Raw genomic sequence first — 18,408 nt, 5'->3', positions numbered from 1 at the left:
TTTAATCAAATATAATATTAGTTTGACTAACAGATCTTTGCCTCATAAAGTAAGATTATTTCTGCATACGATATAAACCTGGGTTAAACAGTCATTTTAGGTCTTTTGTCTGTCTGTGTTTTTCAGTGAGAGTCCAGAATGCAACCTTATAAACAACAGACTTGGTGAGAGGTTTCTTAAATGTACATATTGCCACTATGAGTGTGTCTCACGGTGTGAAAATTCTGAAAAGAAAACAATTTCTTTGCCCTTCAGGAGTATCATCTGAGCCCCAGAATCCTGCTGCTCTGACTGACAGCTTTACCTCCATCCATCCAGCTGCTCGGGCCCCTGCTTCTGACAGCAGAGTGCAACAGCGTTTAGTGTCAGCCAAGAGGAATGTGTGTGAGCTGCGACTCCAGTTGAACCAGCTCAGACAGTTACAGGTACTCAACTCTGCTCACTATTTACAGTTAATGCAGCACAAGTAATAAAGTTATTAATAATAGTAGTAAATACTGACGTGTACTTTTTAACTACTTATGTTGTCTCACTGACAACTCAAAGTGCTCCAAGCCAAATCAATTTGCTTCAATTTAGTTTTATTTATGTAGCGCCAAATCACAGCGATAGTTGCCTTAAGGTGCTTTACATACAGAGAAATCAGAGAAAACCTCAACAATCAGACCCCCCACCCCCCATGAGCATGTGCTTTGGTGACAATAGGAAAGAAAAAACCCCTTTTAACAGCAAGAAACCTTCAGCAGAACCACGCTCAGGGAGGGGAGGCCATCTGCTGCGACCCCCTGGGGGTTAGAGGAAGAAGATGGGACAAAGTCATGCTGTGGAATAGACCCAGAGATTAATAATAACTAATGATTAAATGCAAAGTGGAGTATAAACACATAGTGATGGAAAAAAAACACATCTGACTGAAGAGGATGCAAAGCATCATGGAAAGCCCCTAGCAGCCTAGAAATATCGGAGTGTCTCTAAGGGAGAATTCAGGGTCACCTGATCCAACCCCAGCGATATGCTTTCTCAAAACATTTTAAGCCTAACCTTAAAAGTAGAGAGGGTGTCTGTCAAACAGGAAGCCGATTTCACCGAAGAAGGACCTGGAAGCCATTCTGCTTTGGTCCTGTTCAAAGGCTGTTTTCTTGTACTGTCATTGTAATTATTGTTATTTAACGCTGTCATGCATGAATTATGACAACCTCAATCAGGATTTTTTTCATCTTTTCATGCCTAAAGATGATTGATTCTGGATTTAACTGTGAGCCAAAGAAGAGAGGCCAGTATGGAAGAGCTATGCTCTCTCTTTCTAGTCCCTGTCAGGACTCTTGCTGCAGCATTTTGGATTAGCTGAAGGCTTTTCAGGGAGTTTTTAGGAAATCCTGATAATAATGAATTACACTAGTCCAGCCTAGAAGTAATAAATGCATGAACTACGTTTTCAGCATCAGCCTGAGACAGGATGAGATACTGCACAAATGCAGTTCTACATATTTGTTTAATTTGACATCGAAGGACATGTCCCGGTCAAAAAGGAATCAAAGATTCCTCACAGTGTTACCGGAGGCCAAGGTAATGAGCATCTGGTTAGATACCATTGTGTAAGATTTTTGGGGCTGTGTATAATAAGCTCAGTTTTATCTGAATTTACAAGCAGGAAATTGGAGGACATCCAGGTCTTTATGTCTTTAAGACATTCCTGCAGTTTAACTCATTGATGTCTGTTATCTGGCTTCATGGACAGATAGAGTTCGGTTTCATCTGCATAGCAAATTAATGAAACTGTATGCTATGATTGATGATACTGCCTAAGGGAAGCATGTATAATGTAAACCGAATTGGTCCTAGCACGGAGCCCTGTGGAACATTAATACCTACAGAATCCTCTAATTGCTATAATAAAATATTATGGTCAACAGTATCAAACTGTTAAGTGGGTGGGATTACACCAGGGAGCTATGTGGACTATGATGTTTACAGACGACACTGTGATCTGTAGTGAGATCAGAGAGCAGTGGAAGAGAGCCTGGAGAGGTGGAGGTAGGCTCTGAAGAGAACAGGAATGTAAGAAGCAAGATAGAATATAATGTATGTGTGAATACGAGGAAGACAGGTGTAACAATGAAGATGCAAGGAGTAGAGGTAGTCAAGGTTTAAATATCTGGAGGCAATCATCCAAAGCAACAGACACAAGAGAGCTGAAGAAGAGTGCAGTGTCACTGACGCTCACAGTGGTGTGAGTGTCAGTGATGATTTGTGACAGAAGGAAAGCAGCAAGACTGAAAGGGAAGGTTTATAGGATGGTAGTGAGACCTGCTGCGACTTGTGTTTTTTATGGTGGCAATAATTTACTGCCGCCTTAGGTTGGAGTAAAAGTTAGAGATGTGCAAAGGAGGGGTAAACAACATATTGTGCAAAGAATTCTGAGTATGCAGCTGAACGGCAGGAGGACAAGGAGAAGACCTCATGGATATAGTGAAGAAGGACATGCAGAGGGTAGGTGTCACAGTGGAGGATGCTTGTGATGGCTGGATAGTGAGATCGAGGTAAATTATCACTTGTTGTGATCCCTACAGAGAGCAGTCAGAAGGAGAAGATGATCTTATGCTGGGCCTTGCTGCAACACCTCAGTTCATCATTTGCCTTAAACAAGCTATTATAGATTAAGTGTTGTGTTGAAATGGCCATATTACCAATATTTGCTCTGAAAACCCCAAAACGTTTTCCTGATTTCTGACTTGCTGGATGTTTTTCAGCTATCAAACCAAGAGACTGTGAGTTCTACACTGCAGATGGCAGGCCATGAGCTAGTGGTGTTGATGTGTGATCGGCTGGCTCGATTTGAGGAGGCAGCATTCAGACAGAGAGCTGAATTGGAAGAGGAGAGGAGCCTCTACCTCGCTGAAGAGGAGAAAATACTCACACAGCTTAGGTAAGAAAATGAATTTAAGAATTCAAGAATTTTTTAAAAATACTAATCTTTTGAAGGAGTAGCCATGAACCACACTGTGCTGGTCTGTTATGACAGACCTGCTGTCAGAGGCCACAAGAAGATCATTCGTAACCTTCACTAATGCTGTTTCTGTGCTGTGATGAGCTCTGAAACCTGAGTTAACTTTTCAAATAAATTGTTCCTCTGCAGATGATCACTTAGCTGTTTCACAACTTTCTCTTTCAAGAATTTCTGAGATAAAGAGAAGGCTTGAAACTGACTTAAAATTAACTAAGACAGCTGGGTTTAACTAAGGGCTTTTAAAATGATCTAGTTTTTCCTCGATCATTGGCAAATAGTAATGTTCTAGTTTTACGAAGGCCTTTTTAAAATAAAGAAACAAGCAGTTTTTGCAGCCTATATGAAGACCCGTTAACATAGTGAGACATCATTTCCTCTTCACCTTCTGAGTTAACTGCTGCAAGGCCTGCATCTGTGAGTTATGTGAGCTATTTGTGAGCCACAGTATCCAGTGGATAGGATCCACCCAGGGATGTAACGCTATTAATAACTAAGGACACCTCATGAATCAGTAGCTTGTAGAACCACATTTCACAGCATTAACTTGTAGAAATTTTCCCTTCTCTTTACAGCATTGTTTAAGTTTGGTCTGTGCTCAGCTGTTTGAATGGCCCGCCACAGCATTTCAGTCCGGTTGAGGTCTGCACTTTGGACCACTGCAGCACCTTGATTCTTTTCTTTTTCCGCCATTATTATAGATGATAAGCTCTTGTAGATTTCCATATTGTCTTGTTGATGACCAAGTTTGATCCAAGCTTTAGCTGTAAGATAGATGGCCTCACATTTGACTCTAGAATACTGAACAGGTGAACAGATGAGTTCATAGTGGACTTGGTAACGGCAAGATGCCCGAATTTTCATCCTTCCACCACCGTTCTGACGGTTGGTGTTAGGTGTTTGTGCTGCTATGCTGTATTAGGGGTTTTTTTCCAAACGTTATGCTGTGCATTATGGATAAACATCACTTTGGTGTCATATCTCTAAAGCAAATTGCTCTGGCAGTCTTGTGGTTTGTTCAGATGCCATTTTCAATCCTAAGCATCAATATCTTGGTGGTTTTAATCCAAACAAGTGAGGAGTGGATCTAATGCAGAAACTGAGATACATGACTTGCTTTATCATCATGCTGGACTATAACTGGGATAATCATTTACAAAATTAACATTATGTTCAATTGAAATTTATCTAATGCAGTTTTACAATGAAACTTGAAACTAGCAACTGAAACCATAAACTTATCAGCAAAATATTTGTTGAGGTCATAACTGCTGCTGAAGGTTCGATTTCCCATAGATTTCTTTTTGCAACCAAAGGAATCATCCCCTGATGTGACTCAACGTCACCGTTGGCCGACAGAGCCACCCCACTCCCAGTGAAAGCTTTTACTGCAACTCCAAAAGTCCTACCTTTGCTTGAGCCCATGGTAGCCCTTGTCCAACCTTGTTTAGATCTGTTCCCTTCCAGCTGTTATATAAACGAGTAGTTATGTGTAGTGTCTTTACATCAGACTTTAAGAGTTGCTGACCTAAATAGATGCTGATGTCAAGATTTCAGCTGTCCTCTTTCATTTAAAGTTAAAGCACTGACTGACCATGATTTAGTCCTTCCAACATTCACAGACGTGGTCTGACATCATGACCCTTTATAGTGTAAAATGCAGCTGAAGTCAAATCATTGGTGGCATGCATGGCGTGACATATCAACTTGTAGGCCTAATGTTAAAAAGCAATTGTTAAAAATAGAGGAGTGGGGTGGGAAGTGATTTGATTTGGTATGGCATGGTCGTCCAAACACATCATAATTCGTTCACATAATAACATGCTACACATTAACTTCTTTTTTCAACGTACTCTGCTAACATGGTTTGGCATTTATGAAGGTTCGTGAGTAGGAGTTTCAGAATAACTGGGACACAGTTATGTTTCTCTATGCGAATTCAAACACACGTTTAACCAGATACCAACATATCAAGCCAGCCTACTCTCTTAAGCCCCAAGGTTCTTTCTGAGGTTCGTGCTCTTGGTATCTATAATAAAGCTAACACTTGGGAGATTCATCAGAGGTGGAAATATTAGAGGAGATGTTACTATGTCAAAGTAGCTGAGGCTGGAACATAGAACAAAAGGAATACTTTTTTCCTTGCCTAATTTATTTTGGAATTTTATTGCATATAACCATATTGAAAATATGCTTCAGTAGACAATAAACTCAGTAAACAGTCCCGATCAAAAGTTTAAGACCACTTGAAAAATGGCCAAAAATCATATTTTGCATGGTTGGATCTTAACAAGTTTCCAAGTAGAGCTTCAACATGCAACAAGAAGAAATGGGAGCAAAACATTTTTGAACATGCAGTTTATTGAAAACAGCACTTAAACTGAAACAGGCTGTTTTACAGCTGATCAAAAGGTTAGGATCACACGCCTTTAAAAGGCCAAATCTGTGGCAAAGATGTGGATTCATTGTCATTTTCTGTCAGGTAGTCACGCTGTCATGACGTTCTGATGACAAAGGCAACGTGAACGTGGTCGCGTTGTTGAACTGCATAAGCAGGGTTTCTCACAGCGCGTCATCGCTGCTGATGTGGGACGCAGTGAGACAGTCATTCCACCTGTGAGGATCTGCGCAGCCTTTAACCACAGCCATAAAGCTTTGGGTTAAGATAAACACGTTTGGTTTCTGTCACTGTCACATCTACACAACACTTGATGTAGAAAGGGACAGACTGACTGAAGGTCTCCAGGTCCCATTGTTCAAAGATGGACCAGGCTGTTATATCAAAACAGTCCTGTAGTTGGAGGAGAGCACCATCTAGCCATGTTTTAATGACCCAGGTGCCTGGATGGGTCTGTTTGCTGCAGGGGATGTAGGCAGGGATGAGGACCAGTGAGAGGTGGTCAGATTATGTCAGGTGGGGGTGTTGTGTCACTCTGTAGACCTGCTTGATGTTGCTCACTTAGCTCTGGTTATTATATTATGTATATTTATGTGCATAGTGTCTATGCATTTATTGCTCCTACCCTTGAGGTTAGAGGCTAACTGCATATGTACTTTTATATTACTTGTAAGCTGTGCAATGAAATTGAAGTTCAATCTAGTCTAACCTTGCAGCACCCAAGCTTTTATACATACATCACTTCTGATGATGGCTTATGTGTGTTTATGTTGTCAGGCTGGTCTATCTAGTAAAGTGCTGGCAAGCTACAAGATACCATGTCAGAACATTCCAGTCACTTGAACATTTCATGTAGCAGACTTTTAGGTGCAGCAGTTTTCAAGTTATTCACAAAAAGAATTAACGGAATAATCACTGATTATTACGGCCACACACAGGACCAGTGACTGTGACTCCTTAAACCTGCTCTCTGCTGCCATCTTGTTTCTACAGCAGGCCGTCACACAGTTGACTCTGCTGCCTGTGACTGTTAATGCCATGTTTCTGTCTTCTGTGTTCTTTACTTTGCAGTGAACTGGAGGACTATGTGGACCATTTGCAAAGAAGCTCCATTACCGGTTCAAGCCAGCTGAGTGTAACTCTGAGAGATGTAGAGGAAGGAGCGATGAGCCTACGGGGGGTCGGGGAAACTCTGGCCATTCTCAAAGGTTAGTGGGTTTAGGGCAGAGGTCAGCGACCTGCAGTGCATGCGGCTCTTTCATCTTTATACTGCGGCTCTGCGTGGCGTGGGAAAATAAGTTATAAGTATTTAATTGAGGTGTACTTTATTTTTGTTAGTTCTTTTTTAAATTGTAGTTCAAATTGGAAGATTATTGTGATCGTGAAATATTAAAATTAAATTATATTTTATTTTAAACAAGCGTCACGCTTGCGGAAGCCGGAGAAAAGTAAGAAAAGAAAAATATCTGAAGAAACAGAATAATTAATGATACCTGGGCAGATTCATTCTGGCCTACCAGTATGCCTAATCTGTGGAGAGAGACTGGCTAACAATAAAAGCTTACATGTCGCAAGACATGTCCAAACTAAACACACGACCTTTGCTGATAAATATCCAGAGGGAGAAGAGAGGAAAAAAGCTGTTTCGGAACTGATGCGGAAGGATGAAATTGGCAAATTCAACTATACATGCAGATTTTGTGACCACTCAGGAAATAGTCAGGCATGGGAAGCCGCACCACCACAGGAAGAAATGATTGAGATGATACCACTAAAATGCCAGACACTGGAGAAGGACGTCTGTGAAGCTGTGCTTGATTGTTTAAGAGCTAAAGAAATGGAAACAACCCACCTAGTGTCAGTGGCTACTGATGGGGCGCCAAGTCTGATTGGTGTGCACGGGGGCTTCTTGGCATTGCTGCAGAAGTCACTGGATAGAAAGCTGCTGACATTTCACTGCATCCTGCACCAAGAGACATTGTGCACGCAAACCTTTCCTCCAGAATGCACAGAGGTCATGAATGTTGTCATTCAGATTAGCAATAAAATAATAGCAAAATGTTTAAATCACCGTCAGTTCCATTTGTTATTGGATGAGATGCAGAGCACGTACTCTGATCTCCTCATGTATAACAGAGTCCGGTGGCTGTCCAGAGGAGAGGTGCTGAAACGCTTTGGTGCACGTCTGGAAGAGGTGAAAACTTTCATGAGCAGCAAACTGCTCGCCTTTTCTGAACAGCCAGAGTGGCTGGAAAGGCTGCACTTGACGGTGGACATGATAGCAAACCTGAACAAGCTGAATACAACTCTTCAGGGCAGGCACATGCTGGAGGAGGTGTTAGGGCTTGAGCGCAAGCCGACAGTTTTAGTCAGAGATTTACAGAGAGGCACACTGTCTCACTTCCCCTCTTTAAGAGAGTTTAAACAAGGTCACAAGGTAATAAATGCAGAATATTTGCAGTCTGCAATCACCACGATGCAAGCATCGTTTTGGGAAACAATTCCAAGAGTTCGGAGAGGAAAAAACACATTATCACTCCCCTGACCATCGATCCCTCCCTCCCTGCATTTGCAGGTGTAAGTCAACCTGATCTGGAGCTGGCTGACATAGCTGACAAAGATATGTGGGTGTACGAATTCAAACGCTTGACAGAGGGTCGAGATGTTGCCCATCAGAAGGCCACTCTTGTTCAGGATCACAAATGGAGTGATGTTGACACCCTTTGAAGACCGGACAAACATGGAATGCCATCCCCGACACATAAACACGAAGAAATATGCATTTGGAGTCCGGTCGATCTTTGGATCCACGTATACATGTTCTCCACAAACACCGCTCACACCTCACAGACGACAGCTTACAGTCCTGCATAAAGATGAAAGTGACCTCGCACAGGCCTGCTTTGCAGACGCTGTGAGCAAATGTTCAGGAACATTAACCAGGTGAAATAAATATTTATGCTGATATTTTGCAGACATTAATTTTTAATTGTTTAGTGACATAGACCTTTTTTTCTATTATATTTTATAAATTCTGCTCATTTCTGGTCAAAGGCGATATAAAAATGACATTTTTGTGACATTTTTTGTGACATGAAATTTTTTGTTTGCTACATGGATGATTTAAGTTCAGCTTTTTAACTCATTTGAAAAACACCTTCAAGTCGACAAGTTTCGTTTTTGTTATTATTGATTTATCTTCAAAATGTGTTCATTACGTAAGTAAAATTTAACTTTCTCTGTAGCACCTCGTGGATTTCAAAAGCAACACACTTTTATACAAAGTGCAAAGATGAAAAAACAATATGCAGTGTTATCTTCATTTAAGATGTCAAAAAGTATTTGCGGCTCCCAGTATTTTCTTTTCCATGGAAACCGGTGTTTGGGTGTTAAAGGTTGCCGACACCTGGTTTAGGGTGACTCAGTGAAAGGTTGAACCAATCATTTTATTGGCCAACATGTAATAGGTGCATTAGATCTGTATTTTGATATATGAATGGTTTGGTCATGTAATGTTCTAATAAATATTATAGTGATTTTAATAATTAATTAATTAAAAGCTCAAAAAATTCAATCAGTCACCTCTGGGAGTTATTGAAATAATGAAATAAATAATTAACCTGATATGTCATGTAGGGCTGCCACGATTAGTCGACTATCAAAATCGTCGACGACTGATTTAATAGTCGACGCGTCGTTTGAAGCTTTGTAAGATCCCAAAAGACGCAGGAATAAGTAGCAGGATTTAAGAGTGTAATAACGGACTGAAACAGAAGATGGCAGCACTGCATGTACAAGGATGCCAGCTGCCGTTAAACCCCAAAGAAGAAGAAGCTGTGTCCCAGAATTCATAGCGCAGCCCAGCTCAGTTTCCAACAATGGCGGCAGCTAGTTAGTTTTAATATTACTCTTATTATTCTTTATGGGTCACAAAATAAACGTTTAACATATTTTCAGGCGGGAATGTAGCTGTGTAAACCTCAAATATCTGCTCAGTTTATCAAGACACCACATATTTTCAAAAGCGCTCCGACGTTTTCGGAGACATCTGTTACCCACTAGCTCGATAGCTAGTGGGTAACAGTGAGAACACCGGACTCCCGGCAAATCGTTTTCAAACCCACCGCCGTCTTTCGCTACTCAGGTTAAACATATGAGTCACTTAGATAACTTAAAAATGTTATTGTTTGGCTTTTTTTTTTTTTTTTTTTTTTTAGTATTTTATTTGTTCCTGAGTAAATCTGTTTGGCTGAGATTAAAGTTATAGTTTTTACACAGCTGAATAAACGTCAAGCAGACAGCTGATTATCAGAAGTGTGAGATGCTGGAGAATCTACTCTGGTGTCCTGTTATATTTTAGATAGCAAGGAGTTTATTAAACTTCACTGAAACAAACTATCATCTTGTCTTTATTTTTAGTTAGCACATACCTTAACCTTTTAAGACCTACCATAGAACCAAGTCCGCCAGAGCTTATATTATATTTTTACATGCTGTGGAGCCATTTTTGGGAGCATTTCAAGTTGCTATACATCAATACAACCATTATAGCCCAGATTTTAATAATATGTATTCATTAAGTGCATAGTAATTACATAAATTGCAAAAAAGTGCAATAAACTACAAAAAAATTGAAAATCGTTTTTGTTTTTTTACATATATTTCTAGTTAGAGAAATTTAAGAGGCTTATCCCTCAAAACTGTAAATACAAAAAAGTTGCACAAAATAGTTTCCCACCACAGGAAATTTATTTTGAGTGTCTTCATAGTTTTATTTTTGAAATACACCAATTTTTATTCACTGCAGGAAAAACGAAAATAAATATTATACTGCAAATTTGCAAAAAAGCAGCATATGCATCAAAATAAACTATTTCCAGCAGTGCAATATGAGTCGTAAGCATCCCAGAAACGACACAGAAAGTCATAAAGTCAAACATAACTTTTAAAAAGACCAGCATAGGCCCTGAGGCCCTGATGGTAAAAAAGACTACATTTCCGCGAAAATGACGTCACTTCCGGTTTCGGGCAGGTAATGGCGGAAATGCAAAAGTTCGCGCTGACGTCTATTCCAACGTAGGAAGTGTTATGAACAGCTGATCGGATCGGCAAAGCGTGTTTCTGGAATATTATGTTTTTGTTGCTGCAAGTGCTTTTTATGCAGTTTTTGCAAAGCTTTATGTGGAAGGAAACCGTGACCTAGGACAAGCTGATGGCATAAGATGTAAGTACAACTCCTCCGGTTTCATATGCAAAAAAAATTTTTGCGCTAGCTTACATGGTTGCAGTGCTACCAGGATTTAAAAATAGTTACGCAAAACAGAGCGTGCCCGCTCTGACCGGCTCTAAAGGGTTAAACACTTAAAGCTGTAAGCTAATGATAGTTATATAAGAGCAGATGCTGCTGGTGCAATAAGCTGTACGTTTTACGCCCAATGGATGATGATCTGATTAATCGACTAATCGCAAAAATAATCGGTGACTAGTCGACTATCAAAATAATCGTTTGTGGCAGCCCTAATGTCATGTAGATTTTGGTAGTGTACTCAGAGTAAAGTTCCCTTCCTTGTTTGGTATCTTCCAGGTGAGTTTCCAGAGCTGCAGATGAAGATGCGCTTGGTGTTGAGGCAGGAGGTAGAGGCAATGCGTTTCCTGAAGGAGGCGCCTCTTAAGATGGACTCCATGTTAAAGAGGGTCAAAGCCCTGACTGACACCCTCAGCTCTCTCCGCAGGTACTCAGTATTTTCACTCAGAGTTAAAACTGCTCAAGAAAACGCTCTTGAAAATGCTCCTGTTTTCACCAGGTGTGTGTCAGAGTTGGTCCCATCACCCAGATCAGCCCAGTTAGAGCCGGTAGAAGCTGTTGAACTGGGCAACGGACCAGCAAAGACCCAGAGTCTTCAGAACTCCCCAAAACCCCAACCTCGGTCCTCAGTCAGGCTGCCTCAGCTCACTCCTTCTCTCTCTGGGAGCCAGGCTGAGACCAGGTTGGTGGGCTTGCCGTCTCTAATTGTGGCCCACGGAACGAAGAGCACACCACCTTCTGTGGTCCAGACCTCCCAACATTCCCCCGGTCTCCCTCTGAAACCCATCCCCGGACGGCACTCACCCACTGTGGCTAAGGTACCATATGGATAATAGTTCTTGGGCTGCATAACTGATCACTTTCATCTCTTCTTAAAGTCATTAAAGAACTCTTTAAGAGTTCTTTTTACTGATGGCATGAAGGTGGCTTTCATATGAATTGTATAATCTTGGGATTGATATTGTTATAGCACCTTGATCACAAACTAGGCCACCGTTGAAAAAAAACCAACATAAAATTCAATGAGATTGTAAGACGAGTAAAACACAGACATAAAATGATCTATATAACATATACAACATACCTCGCAGGCTGACCCATGCTTAGAGGCAGAAATGAGCACTTTACAGATACTTTTAAGAACACTTTAACTTCCGCTGACTTAAGTTGCCCTCTCCTGCTTCAACTTACCATGTTCATACTTCAACATGGGCGTGCATGTCACTCAGGTGCTCCAGCGGAAACAACATGCAGTACAATAGTTCCTACATGAGAATTTCCAAAATAAATGACCTGATGACCAGTGTTGGTCAAGTTACTTGAAAAAAGTAATCAGTAACTAATTACCGATTACTTCCCCAAAAAAGTAATCCTGTTACTTTACTGATTACTTATTTTCAAAAGTAATTAATTACTTAGTTACTTAGTTACTTTTTAAAAACACGATTTACAACCTGAAGAGGTTGTAAATCGTGCCCAATTCTACAGCCCAATTCTACTTTTTCTGCATAATCCATCATACAAAATGTAATCAAATGGAAAAGTCTCTTTTTAAAACTTGTTTTATTAGTTTTAATCTTTTAACTTTATGCATCAAGCAAAAATTAAATTATATGCAACATTCTCTGACTGGAAGAAATTTGTTTAACATTTAAACCTATTTTCTGCACATTCCAGCACATAAAATAATTTTTTTTTTGTGTTTACACTCAGTCTTTCAAATAGATGCAAGTAAAACACAGCAGAAAATAAATAAAGTCAAAGACTCAGCGGTCCTGTTGCTCTATTTTCACCTGTAAAGCAGGAGTAGGGTGGGCGGAGGTTTACCCTGGTGCAGGTGTGCCGCGGTCAGTGGAAGAATCCGCGAGTTTCTCTGTGAGTTTCCCATTACGTCGTAGCTACTCGGTGCTTGTTGGAAGTTTAGGGGTTTTTTTTGCTGTAAAAAGAAGTTTTCTTCCCACGCACAACGGACACTAATGTTTTTGTCACTTTTTATGGAATCAAACTCAAAGTAAGGTCAGTACTTCCACGCTTTAAACGCTGCACGCTCATACTCTCTCCCACAATCGATATGTGATCCATTGTTGATCTGCACACAGCTGTTGTCACGAACGTCGCACTCGCTTACGTCACTGTCATGTAGGGTTGCCAACCGTCCCTTAAAATACGGAATCGTCCCGTATTTAGAAACAAAAGTACACGTCCCGTATTGAGCTAATAAGGGACGCACTTTGTCCCGTAATACAGTGAGAATCAAAAGTAGTCTATAACTTTTAATGGAATTAACGCTTTGTTTGAAAACATAATTCCCAGCCCCTCTCCTGCTTTGTGACCAATGAGCTGACAGCACACTTACGAGTATGACAATTCAGATTACCACTCATCTCATTGGTCGAGGAAAGGTCGCTTACGGAGAAAATACCGGAAGACAACAAATGACCACAACAAGAAGCATGGCCAACAGGGAAACAAACGCCGACACTGCGGTGCAAGTCTCGGACGACAGTACACCTAAAGCTGGGCAGACACTGTGCAATTTTTTTCAGTCACGTTATTCAGCTCCTGCTCAAACTGCACGATTGACTCGCAGGGGTTAGAAGTTGGTAGGTCACGATGCAGGTCTCACACTATACCGCCCGATGCTCTGATGCGACCTGAGTGCTCACACTGTGCCTCCATAACATGAAGGTTATAACAGAAAATCTGTCGCTCGCTCTCTCTGTCTTTCACTCACACAGACACACCACCACCATCAACTTTGCTAAATTGCTAATGAAAAACATTGATCGGGCAGCTGTGATTGAGCAGCATGTAAATCCAACTATTTTCACGGTTGTTGTGGTCGTGATAATTTTGTGAGGCCACATCGAAAAGGCTCGGATGAGCTTTTCAAAGTTCTACAAGTTGTGCCTCCATCGCTTGTGTCCAGATCACAGGCTGCACAGCCGTGCTGCGCCGTCTTTTACACCAACGTTTACGTGTTTGCGCGCGAGCAGTGTGAGCGGCTGTGATGAGACCCTCACGAGCGATTGATGATCGGGAGCTGGTCGTGAGGTGTTAATCACTTCTCGTTACCCCACGTATACTACACGATGCACGATGAAGGCCAAAATCGGTCCGATCACTCAAAAATCGGCTCAAAATGGGCCTAAAACTGCACAGTGTGAGCCCAGCATTAGAGCAGCAATGTTTGTTCCCCTCAGAGAAAGGGAAGAATGGGAAAAGGAAAACACCTGGCTGGAAAAAGTTAATATGGGCATGTGCAGTGAATATCAGCGCTATGTGGCCAGAAGTGTGATAATATAACTTATTTTGTGTAATAAACAACTGCAAGAATAGATGATTACAACAAATAGATGACTAATACATAAAAGTAATACATAGATGAATAATGATGATGAGTTAAGATGCGTAATCATGGGAACAAGCGGGTTTACAAACAGGAGCAGCTGATTAGCATTAGAAAAGCTGAAATAATACCTCAGCTGAAGCCAATTGTACTAAATGCACTAAATGTGCACTGTTACAAGAATGTTTTTCTTTCTATTGTTTTCTATTATTTTAAGTTAAGCAGGACAGAGTTCTTTTAAAGAAAGATTTACTTATATTCTCAAAAGTTAAGCATGACAGGCTTCTGTTTAAGAAGGAGACCTGTTTTATGTGTTAATGTTGTCATTTTGAGCTAAAAATAAATGGCTAAATGATCATTTGTTTCACATGTGTTCATATCACAAAGAATAGAATATGCATCTACTTAAATCAACTTCAAGTCAAATAGTTAAAAAAATAATTTCACACACAAAAAAAGAGCTAGAAAATTCACCACACTGGGAAGGGTGAAGACAACTGGGTCGAGGTGTCCCTTATTTATTTTTCAGGGAGTTGGCAACCCTACTGTCATGAGACATTCTCGCAAAAAATCATGGTTTTAGTGACGCAGTAACGCAGCGTTCCTACGGGAAAGTAACGGTAATCTAATTACTGTTTTTGCAATAGTAACCCCTTACTTTACTCGTTACCTGAAAAAAGTAATCAGATTACAGTAACGCGTTACAAGTAATGCGTTACTGCCCATCTCTGCTGATGACATATAAAATATGCATAGTGCAAAACAAAATACATTAACTAGCGGTATGGCAGTAACAACTGTAAAGCAGCAAAATGTGAGCACCTTATTTTGTCTGTGGTGTGTAAGACATGTTGTCATGTTGTGAAGGTGCATCCTCGCAGCAGAGAGGGCAGTCCTGCCCTGCAGAGGAGAACGGGTCTTCAGGAGTCTGACGAACTGGACCAACTGGCACCAACACCAGCAGAACACACCCACAGTGAGCGGACCATGGTAAGACACAAAGACACACAGGTTAGAGGTCAACACTAAACTCTCATTCACTTATAGATAAACCTCTGGACAATAGGCTACAGAAATGTAAATGTCAACAATCTGTGTCACTTTGGCATCATTTATCATGTTATTGATTGAAAATGTTGCAGGAATCATTGTTGGCAGATCCCAAGGCTACTTGAGTTCTGTAAATTTAATAAAATCAAGAAATTAAAAATATATAAAGGTGGGTTTCATCAGTTTTCACTCACATGAATGCTTTTTGACTTTCTGCCAAAGATCTGGCAAAGTTGAACCAAGCTGGACATAAAAATTTGAGATCCCAACTCAGCTGTGCCATATCCCAGCTCTACCTCTCCGGCGTAAGTGCCCCGTCACCGGGGGCGCTGTAATGGCTGCCTGGTGAAGCTGGAAGTTTCTTTAAGGTGCTCTTGTACGCCCTTATCCAAAAAACACGGAGCGGTGCCTCGCTTCTCTATCTCTCTGCATTCACTGGAACCTGTCGATGACTGGCTGGTACCTGTCGCCAGTCTGGATGGGACGTTCCAGCCCCGAAAACCCTGCTCTGCTTGTCCCAGCTGGCTTGGAGTGAATTTGCAGAACCTGTGGCCTCTGTGTCGGGCTTCTAGGATGGCTAACAACGCAGATCCACCGCTTACTGTCAAGACTGGTCTGGTAAATGCTAGGTCCCTAGCAAACAAAACTTTTATTCTGAAGGCTCTCTTCATATCCCGAGGACTGGATTTTCTGTGCGTGTGTGAGACGTGGCTGAGCACTGTTAAATGTAGCATCTTCTCTGAACAACCTGCGATTGCTGCTATTTTAATTCACCGCAGATGTTGGGCTGCAATGATTTTTAAAGGTCATTTTAAATGTAAGCAGTTATCCACACCATTCAGCAGCTTTGAACTGGCTGTTTGAGCAGGGCTGCTCTCACACAGTGTTGTGCGCGGTGGTTTATCATTGTAGTGGCGAATTTCTGTCCCAAGCGATGAAAAAATAATTCTTCTACTTCTGACTCGTACATACAAACAAACGATGTCACAGTCAAAAAGCTCTTTGCTGCTACAGCGCACATTTCCATTGCCGTACTGGCTCATTCTAACCTGCTACCACACATGCGCCATCATTTTTATCTTTCCAGACAAAAATTAAACACGCGGCATATATTCTCTGATAACGTCTTATATAAACCAAACATGTAACATAATAACTGAAATGGTACCAAAAATATTTTTCTATGCATTGGCCCTAACAATTGTCCTCCAGAATACAATAAAGACTTTGTGAATGACTTCTTAGCATGCCAAAATATGATTGTGTTCTTCTTGTTGGGGATTTTAATATTCACGTGTTGCCCTGATATGCCCATGGCAAAGGGCTTTTTAAACCTCAGCGATTTTGTTTTAATCTTGTGGAATGTGTGAACTGTCACACACATGAACGTGGAAACACACTTGATCTTGTTTTATCTCGTTTTTTCTGTTTTCAACGTAGAGATTTGTGATGCTGTGTTTTCTGACCATAGTATTGTTATTTTTGAAGTTCCTCTTGCCTGTAGCAGCGCTGCTGCTGTTGCGTTTTTAACTCCTCCACTGTTGAGCAGCTTTCAGCAGTTTTTAATCCAAACTGTAAAATCCTGGAGTTTTTATGCAGCCGGACTGAGGAACTGAGCTCATGGTTTTATTCCACCTGCCAGACTGCTTTGGACACTGTGGCTTCATTAAAAACCAGGCAGCCTAAAACTCAATCTGATCCCTGGCTGAATGACACAACCCAAGCTGTCCAACGCGTGTTTTATCTATTATTCCTAACTACATACTGTACAGCACTTTGGTCCTATGCTGGCTATTTCAAAGTGCTTTATAAATAATGTTGAATTGAATTTAATTGGATTTGCCTTCTTTTTTTTTCTTCCATGTCTTTATTGAGTTTTAAACTTTATCTTTTACAGTAACATCACCATTAAAAATAAAAACAACAAATAAAAACAACAGAACTGAACAAAACATAAGAAAACAGACAACCGAGCTCAAGAATACAATTAAACAGACAAAAGAGGACAGACTCTTTAATTATGAGATAAAGTTAGCAATACTCAATTCAATTCAATTTTATTTATACAGCACCAAATCAAAACAACAGTTACAGCCGTCAGCTGCGTAGAAAAAGATCCTGGTGTAGAAAGAAACATTAAATAAATTCTAACAACAGCTTATCAAGCTTAAACGTGCTGCTGTTGTTCAGCCGCTGGTTTCCTCTTTCTGGTGCAAAGTGAGACAAAAACAAAGAAGAGAGAAAAGCCGATCAGCTGATCATTTATCAGTTTCATGATTGAAGTAGCAGCAGGAGAGGGAGAGAAAGAGGCAGTCGCTCCATATATCGGTTGTTAAACGTAACGTGGGAATGCTTTACAAACATTCAGAGATGAACTTACACACTTGTTTTACTTCTCTCTGGGATCACTTTGTCGGAGATGAAATGGTAGTGAGGCTACAAATGCTCAACCAGACCGCCGACAGGTCTCGCACGCCACAGCCGTTCTATCACGTGACGCATACTGCTCCGACGTGCTACGGTTATGAGCCGAGTTAGGCCATGTCGCAAGTTTTCTGAGGTGCTTTTTTGATATTTAATGAATCGGATTACATTTTTTATTTCTCTCCGATATCCGATTCAGTAATTTACGTCAGTATCATACCGATACTTAATATCGGATCGGTCCATCTCTATCACAAACGCTGTCCATCTAATCTGACTGAGCTGGAGCTGTTTCAAAGAAGAATGGGCAAAGATTTCAGTCTCTAGATGTGCAAAGCTGGTAGAGACAGACCCTAAAAGACTGGCAGCTGGAACTGCAGCAAAAGCTGGTTCTACATAGTATTGACTCAGGGGGCTGAATAATTACGCACACCCCACTTTGCAGTTATTTATTTGGGAAAATGTTTGGAATCATGTATGATTTTCGTTCCACTTCTCACGTGTGCACCACTTTGTGTTGGTCTTTGTGGAATTCCAATAAAATAGATTCATGTTTGTGGCTGTAATGTGACAAAATGTGGGAAAGTTCAAGGGGGCCGAATATTTTTGCAAGCCACTGTATCATGTCATCTCAGATCACTCCCCTGTCACATTAACCTAAAACATCTAAAATGCAACTAGACCGCAGCAAATATGGAGGCTTAACCCTCTATTGTTACGCGAGAAGGATTTTCATGAATATTTAGAAACACAGATCTCTCCGTATTGATGGAAATGGCAACTCAGAAACTAAGCCTGCTACACTTTGGGAGCCTATTTAAGCGATGCTATTATCTCTTTTGAATCAGCCAGAAGGAAGAGAAACCGGGCTAAGCTCC

General features: G+C 40.9%; 1 protein-coding gene across 4 annotated transcripts in view; it reads left to right on the top strand.

Annotated features, from left to right (window-relative positions):
- The window catches only part of LOC113010981 (sickle tail protein homolog), a 96,020-nt gene that overhangs the window by 55,775 nt on the left and 21,837 nt on the right, over positions 1-18,408 (top strand). For all 4 annotated transcript variants that reach the window (XM_080292725.1, XM_080292724.1, XM_080292722.1 and 1 more), the window contains 7 exons: positions 127-164; positions 256-425; positions 2,751-2,926; positions 6,474-6,610; positions 10,987-11,134; positions 11,207-11,525; positions 14,924-15,046. In XM_080292725.1, coding sequence (XP_080148851.1) covers positions 127-164; positions 256-425; positions 2,751-2,926; positions 6,474-6,610; positions 10,987-11,134; positions 11,207-11,525; positions 14,924-15,046 — 1,111 coding nt within the window. The remainder of the gene's footprint in view (positions 1-126; positions 165-255; positions 426-2,750; positions 2,927-6,473; positions 6,611-10,986; positions 11,135-11,206; positions 11,526-14,923; positions 15,047-18,408) is intronic.

This window comes from Astatotilapia calliptera, chromosome 18, assembly GCF_964374335.1.
Source record: "Astatotilapia calliptera chromosome 18, fAstCal68.1, whole genome shotgun sequence".
NCBI classification, from domain to species: Eukaryota; Metazoa; Chordata; class Actinopteri; order Cichliformes; family Cichlidae; genus Astatotilapia; species Astatotilapia calliptera.
Note: the sequence above shows the minus strand (reverse complement) of the source record. Positions and strands in the feature narration are given on the sequence as shown.